Below are 7,651 nucleotides of genomic sequence, written 5' to 3'. Positions count from 1 at the left end.
CCGCGTTCTTCTTAGCCCTTTTACGGAGACGTTGAGTCCCTTCCGTCCGATCATCATCATCATCATCATCATCATCGTCGGTATCGGGGCTTGAAGATCTTTCCCGATGCCAAAATGTTTAAGATCGTATCTTGCTTTCGGTCCATCCTTGGACTTCTCCGAGTTGCAAAGAGTGCCAAGCGGACTCTCGGTAACGTTCTTCGTAATGTGCATGACATCGAGGCTGTGGGGCGTGTGGAGGACCTTCCGGTACTCCAAGTCGTGGAAAACAGACCTCGCTTTCCATACACCGAGCAGCGGCTGCGGCTTCGGTCGCTTCTTTCCGTGCGCTGGGCACTCCTTCCAATTTTTCGAGAAGATCATCGATTTCTGCGCCGCTCCTCGGGCGTGGGGGTCCATCGGGCTCATCTTTACCATTGAACAGATCACCGCGTTTTCTCCACGGGTGATCCAAGCGAAGCCACCTTCGAGCACACGGGTAGACGGTTTTCGAGGACCCGGGATCCCTTGGTAGTTGTAGATGCGGGGTATCGTCCATGCACTTCACACGGCCGTTGAATCCGTGGCCCACCCGGGCGGATACATATGCGTAACCGGGATAGTCCGTGACCGTCGTGATCAACGCGGCTCTCATATCGAAATAAGTTCTAGTGTAGGCGTCCCACGTACGGGGTGGCGTCTTCCACAACGTGTCTAACTCCTCTTTCGGCAGCCCGAGATACAAATGCATGTCGACACCTGGTTGTTTCGGCCCTCGAATGAGAATACTCAGGTGTATGTACCTTTGCTTGGTGCACGGCCACGGGGGTAGGTTGTAAGGCCATACAAACACGAAGCCAGGTGCTATGCGTGCTACTCCGGTTGCCGAACGGATTGAGTCCATCGGTGCTCATACCCGGCTCGATGTTCCTTGCGTCGCCCCGAACCTAGGGAAGGCGATGTCCAATGTTTGCCATCGTCCCGGCGTCCGAAGGGTGTGTCGACGATATAGCCCATCTCCGGATCTTCTTCGGGCTTCGCCTTTCCTCGTGCCATTGCATGAGCTTTGCTTCCTTAGGGTCCACGAAATACCGCTGCGAGACGGGGAGTGATAGGAAAGTACCATACCACCTTTCGAGGTACCTTCTTGTTCCCAACCTTGTACCGTCCGTGGCCACACACCGGACATGTGGTTCTGTCCTTGTACTCGCACCTATACATCACACAATCATTAATGCGGGCGTGGTATTTTTCGTGCGGTAGGTCAAGGGGACACACGACTTTCTTGGCCTCCTCGGTACTACTTGGCAATGTGTTCCCCTCCGGGAGACGATCGTGCCGGAATTTTAAGCTCTTGCTGAAGCTGGAATCGGTCCACTTGTTCCGCGTCTTCATCTGCGAGGTAATCAAGCGTTACATGCAAGCGCGTATCCTGCGGACGACACCCGGGAAAGATCGGAGTCATCCCGTCTTTCTCCATTTGCGACAGCTTGGCTCTCTCTCTAGCTGCAACTCTATCGTTGCTCGTCTCCCGGAGGAGCAGATCTTGAACATGAGAGTCCCGCAAGGCCGAAATTAGCGTGGTCGCGCCGGAATCTTCTTCTTCATCATGATGATGTTCTCCGCCGGCATCTTCTTCTTCATGATGATCTTCTCCGTCGACTTCTTCTTCATGATGATAGTCCCCGTCGGCATGATGATAGTCTTCTTCATGATGATAGTCGTCTCGCTCGACATGGTCTTCATGCGCACCATTTGATGGGGCCGGCCGCGCCTGGTTGTCTTGCATGAAACCGCGCCTCGGCAGGTGCTCCTCCGGTTGTCCGGAATCGGGGTTGATCCAGGCGCTCGAGTTTGCATGATCGACACGGACATCTTATCCGGCGCCTATTGTTCCGAATCATGTCCTCCTTCGCGTCTATCTTGTATCTAGAGATTCGAGCGGAACTCATCGAGAGGACCATGCTTGCCTGCAAATGGTATACATAGAACAGGAAATTAGAACCGCACCAAATGCACACACATGCATGGGCCGTACCTCTCCTCAAGGTATTACATGGAGTGGAAAAATTCGGCATGACCTCTCCTCAAAGTAGGACATATGGGTAGTGCAAAACTTGCCGAAACGGAAATGAATCAACATTTCGGCAAACATCCATGCACCACACCGGCACACACACAAGCGCTTCACCTGCAACAAGCATCCATACACACGACGGCCACACAAGATCTACAAGCATATGCATGTCTCCTCCAAGCATATGTATGTCTCCTCCAACTACTCACCTTCTAGATTCGATACCGAGACGAGACCGCGATCGATGACTTCGAGAGGAGGAGAGAGTATGGAGAGCCTTCTCCTCAACTCCAATTAAGTATCAACCAAAGTAAGTGTAATAAATACCCAAGCAAGTGAAAAGTGGAGTCAAAATGGTATGAGAGAGAAGGGGGGACGAGCTAGATGGAGGAAGAAGAATGGCTTGTGTAGTGTGGTAGGTGGGAGGTTGCTCACTTTTGTAGATCTGGTTCGCTAATTCCGTGGCGCACCAACCACGGTGCGCCACGGAATAGCTTATTTCTGTGGCGCACCGACCGCGGTGCGCCACGGAATAACTTATTTCGTGGCGCACGGAATACGATGCGCCACGGAATACCTTATTTTTGTGGCGCACGCGTCGCCGTGCGCCACAGAAGAAGTAATTTCGGTGGCGCACCGAGGTATGTGCGCCATAGAAATTGTAAAACCAATGATTGGGGGTGACAGGGTGTGGGGCCCACCAAGTTTTTGTGGCGCACGGTTTAGCAGTGCGCCACAAAATTAAGCTATTTCTGTGGCGCACCGAGCTTCGTGCGCCACAAAATAAGTTTCTGTGGCGCACCAAAAACGGTGCGCCACAGAACTAAGCTTCGCCTATAAGGGTTTTCCTACTAGTGAAAGTGCGAGAGTAATAATTGCAGCGAGTGGCCCAATCCTTTTTAGCACAAAGGACAAGCCGGTTTGTTTACTTATAATGACCAAACGTTCTCGAGGACACACGGGATTTTAGTCTAGTGCTTTCGCTACATACGGCTAATTAATCTTCATTGTTTTGATAAGTGTTGTGTGGGTGAACCTATGCTAATGTACCGCCCTTCCTAGGACTAATACATACTTGTGATTAAACCCCTTGCAAGCATCCGCAACTACAAGAAAGTAATTAAGATAAATCTAACCACAGCCTTAAACTCTGAGATCCTGCTATCCCTCCTGCATCGATATACCAACGGGGGCTCGGGTTTCGTCACTCCGGCAACCCCGCAATTGGCAAACGAGTACAAGATGCATTCCCCTAGGCCCATAAAGGTGAAGTGTCGTGTAGTCGATGTTCACACGACACCACTAGAAGAATAACACCACAACTTAAATATCATAACATTGAATATTACTCAACCATACTTCACTACTAACATTTAGACTTCACCCATGTCCTCAAGAACTAAACGAACTACTCACGAGACATCATATGGAACATGATCGGAGGTGATATGATGATGAATAACAATCTGAACATAAACCTTGGTTCAACGGTTTCACTCAATAGCATCAATAACAAGTAGAAATCAACACCGGGAGAGTTTCCCCTATCAAACAAACAAGATCAAACCCAAATTGTTACAGCGGTGACGAGGTGCAGCGGTGGAGATGGCGGTGATGATGATGATGATGATGGTGATGATGATGCGAGATGATGTCCAGCTCGATGACGGTGACGATGGCGTCGATTTCCCCCTCCGGGAGGGAATTTCCCCGGCGGATCTCAGCCTGCCGGAGAGCTCTTTTCTCTCGGTGTTCTCCCCCCCCCCCCGCGAGAGGCGGGCTGTGGCTCTTCGCGACGTACCCCTGGAGCTTAGGTTTTCGGGACGAAGGCGTACGCGAAGAAAAGGAGGCGAGAGGGGCTGTGGGCCCCCTCCTCACAGGGCGGCGCGGCCAGGCCTTGGGCCGCGCCGGCCTATGAGGTGGGCCCACCTCGGGTCCCCTCGGCTCCCCCTTCTGGCTCCCTTCGTCATCTGGAAAAATAGGATTTTTCATATAATTTCCGTCAACTGTTGATCTTCCGAAATATTGCATTCTGACGGTGCTTTTTCCAGCAGAATCCTGGCTCCGGTGCGCGATCCTCCAATAATCATGAAACATGCAAAATAGATGAAATAACATAAGTATTATCTCCAAATATGAAATATATCAATGAATAACAGCAAATTATGATATAAAATAGTGATGCAAATTGGACGTATCACAAGGCGATAGATTATGTACCTGCAACTAATTTCACGATCAAAATAGGCTACATGCATGTATCCTTTGCACATATCCGTGACCCCGTTGTATCCAATGAGTGTAAATAAATGAGAACATCCGAAATGCGCAATGATATATGGTAGCATCAGCACATCGCCCAACACGTAATGGGCCGGCCCATTTAGCTCGCGCAAGCTTACTGCTTTCGCAAATGTGTTCTGGCAGGTTTTTTCATTTCTGAATATTTTTCTTGGTTTCCTTCTAGTTTATACTAGTTTTCCTAATGGTTTTCTTGGTTGAAAATAATACCATTTCCTTCTCCTAAAATGCATCGGCAGTACAACTCCTAAGAAAAACTCCCATGCATGCAGGCAGGTACAGCAAAAGTACCAAACTGCCTTACCCTGAGCCCTCTGTAGACTACCGGTGCATGTTTGGAGACAATTCTTGAATTTAACCCGTCAAACTCTGCATCTGGATCTCTGCATGCTATTGAGTGGGCATGTCGATCGCAACATCGAGACGACGAAAGCGGCAGAGAAATTAGCGGGCGGACCTGGGTTCTTGTTCTTCCCACCGGTCTCCACTCCACATCTCACCTCCGCATGCTCGCTTGTTCTCTCCACCGCTAAACCTCTTCATTCGCTCCGCATCACCTCCCATCGCCTCGATCACCCTCCTCCTGTCTTGGATCTCGCAGGGTGACACGAGTTGTCGGATGAGATGACCGACGCCAGCAGCGGCGCGAACACCAACAATGCGGCCAGCACCAGCAACGCCGAGGTCCAGATACAGATCCCTGCAGGTCAGTTCGCGTGGCTGATCACTCTTCGATTGTCGAATTTGTGCTCGTTTTGGATTCAAACATGCTTGCGTTTTGGCTCTTCTTCAGTTCGAATATATATATGGCGCCAATGAGGGTTAATTAATTGAAGAATAGCCGTGTATCGGAATCCAGTGTGTGTCTCGCGTGGTTGGGCAATGTTTTTTGGGTTCGAATTGCTGAGCGAAGAATTCCTAGAACATGGTTGATTTCTATAAAAGAAGAGGAAAAGGAAATAATTTTCCAATAATTTACATGTCAATCTCATTGTTACTCATCCAGATAAGGCTTTTCTGTTATTGACGTCACTGAATTTTACAGTTCTCACTGTAAACCGCAGGGCCATCCAAAGCCGAAGCCCCAGCACCACCTGCCGGAGCACCATCAAAGAGCTCCGGAGCCAAGAACTGGCGATGGTGGTTGATGGTGTCGGTGGACGTCTTCTTCCTCGTCGCCGGCCAGACGTCCGCGACGCTGCTCGCGAGGTACTACTACCACCAGGGCGGCAGCAGCAAGTGGGTATCAACGTTCGTGCAGACCGCAGGCTTCCCTATACTGTTCCTCGGCCTGTTCTGTGTCCCAAAACAACCCTCCGGCAGCAGCGGCGGCGGCAGCGACACTCCGGTGGCCAAACTCGTCGTGATCTACATCGTCCTGGGGCTCGTCATAGCCGCCGACGACATGATGTACGCCAGCGGCCTCAAGTATCTCCCGGTGTCGACCTACTCGCTCATCTGCGCCAGTCAGCTGTCCTTCAACGTCGTCTTCGGCTACGTCCTCAACTCCCAGAAGCTCACCGGCCTCATCCTCAACGCCGTGGTTCTGCTCACGCTGTCCGATGCGCTCCTTGGAGCCAACCACGACGAAACAGAGGATATCAGCGGCGTCTCGAGAAGGAACTACCTCATGGGTTTCGTGCTGACGCTGGGGGCGTCGGGCACCTACTCGCTCATCCTCTGCCTGATGCAGCTCACCTTCGAGAACGTGATCAAGAAGCACACCTTCACGGCCGTGCTCAACATGCAGATATACACGGCCCTCGTGGCCACGGTGGCCTCCATCATCGGGCTGTTCGCCAGCGGCGAGTGGAGGACGGTGAGAGGGGAGATGGACACGTTCCAGTCCGGGCAGTTCTCCTACTTCATGACGCTGCTGTGGACGGCCGTGTCGTGGCAGATCACCTCCGTTGGGGTGGTCGGGCTCGTCTTCGAGGTCTCCTCGCTCTTCTCCAATGTCATCAGCACCGTGGCTCTGCCCATCGTTCCCCTGTTCGCCGTCCTCATCTTTCACGACAAGATGGATGGGATAAAGGTCATAGCCATGTTGATCGCCATCTGGGGTTTCGTTTCGTATCTGATGCAACACTACATTGATGATAAGAAGGCTAGGAAGGCGTCAGCTAGTGCGGATGGGGGTTCCTAGCTCACCAGTATAGTTTTTCTTTCTCCTTTAGATAATGGAGCATGGTCTTTCTCCCCAAATATAAGGTTTCAGCTGCGAGGAAGTAGGATGTTTTGCTAATTTTATTTTGCAGGATTTCATCGTAGACGTACAGTACCTTTTTTGTACCATCTATATTTGCTTATGAATAAAAGTAGATTCCTTTTCAACTGGAATACGGGCGTGATCTTGTTTTTATCCGCTTTGGTGCATGTTGGAATTTGTAAATGGGAAAAACCTAGCGATCACCTGGACGACCGTGTCGTCCCCTCCTCCGCGCGCATTGCACCTTGCACGCCAAGCGTCCCGGAGACAGCAATGGTTTTGTGGGGACCATCGGCATCATTTTACCCACCCTGATTTTTCTCCACCCATTCTCTACCTTATCCGCTCATGCTCCCCAACTCCACCAATCCTGACGTACTTGATCTCTCACACTACTAGAAAAACCTTTATAGCTAGAAATGTATTCTATGACGTATTTAAAAAGTAATGCTCCACAAAAATATTTCTGTAGCGCATAAAAAAATATGTTTCATAGAATTGTAGGAATTATGTGGTGCATGTAAACCATATGTTCCACCGAAATGTGCATTTTTGTGCCCCATATAGCAATATGTCCCACATAATTGTGTATTTCTGTGACGCAATTCTATGGCGCTTATTGCTATATGCGCCACATTTCTGTGGCGCATATTTCTATATGTGCCACAGATTTTTCTTTGGATTTTAAAAAGATTTTTTTGAAATTTTAGAATCTTTACCAATTTTTGAATTTCCAGGATATTTTATTTTTTAAATTAGTTTTTTTTAAATTTCAAAAATTTATATTTATAATATTTTATGTTTTAATTTTTTTCCTGATTTTATACTTTTTTGAAATGGTCATTTTATTTTTAAATTTTAGACTTTTTTGGAATTTTTAGATTCTTTTCCATTTTTGAACTTTAAGGATTTTTTTTGGAAAAATTTAGAGTTTTTGAATTTTTTTCTTAAAATTTATATAAAAAAAATTAAAAATCATTATTTTCTTTTTCTAAATTTTTATTTTTTTTAAAATTTTTGGATTTTCGTTTTTGAAAATTTTGAAGTTTTATTTTTGAGAAATTTTAAAACACACCTAAATACAC

General features: G+C 48.5%; 1 protein-coding gene across 1 annotated transcript; it reads left to right on the top strand.

The window, feature by feature from the left end:
* Positions 1–4,950: 4,950 nt before the first annotated feature.
* Positions 4,951–6,543, top strand: LOC124686784 (probable purine permease 11). Its single transcript, XM_047220683.1, has 2 exons — positions 4,951–5,063; positions 5,422–6,543. The coding sequence occupies exons 1-2, from the start codon at positions 4,982–4,984 to the stop codon at positions 6,501–6,503; spliced, it is 1,164 nt and encodes a 387-aa protein (XP_047076639.1). The 5' UTR covers positions 4,951–4,981; the 3' UTR covers positions 6,504–6,543.
* The last annotated feature ends 1,108 nt before the right edge of the window (positions 6,544–7,651 follow it).

The sequence above is a fragment of the Lolium rigidum genome, chromosome 2 (genome assembly GCF_022539505.1).
Source record: "Lolium rigidum isolate FL_2022 chromosome 2, APGP_CSIRO_Lrig_0.1, whole genome shotgun sequence".
Taxonomy (NCBI): domain Eukaryota; kingdom Viridiplantae; phylum Streptophyta; class Magnoliopsida; order Poales; family Poaceae; genus Lolium; species Lolium rigidum.
Note: the sequence above shows the minus strand (reverse complement) of the source record. Positions and strands in the feature narration are given on the sequence as shown.

What these genes read in the sequence shown, in the direction of transcription:
- LOC124686784 (XM_047220683.1), top strand. Translation starts at nt 4,982, where the DNA reads ATGACCGACGCCAGCAGCGGCGCGAACACCAACAATGCGGCCAGCACC. An exon ending in CCAGATACAGATCCCTGCAG is followed by an intron (nt 5,064 to 5,421) that starts GTCAGTTCGCGT and finishes TGTAAACCGCAG; the next exon opens with GGCCATCCAAAGCCGAAGCC.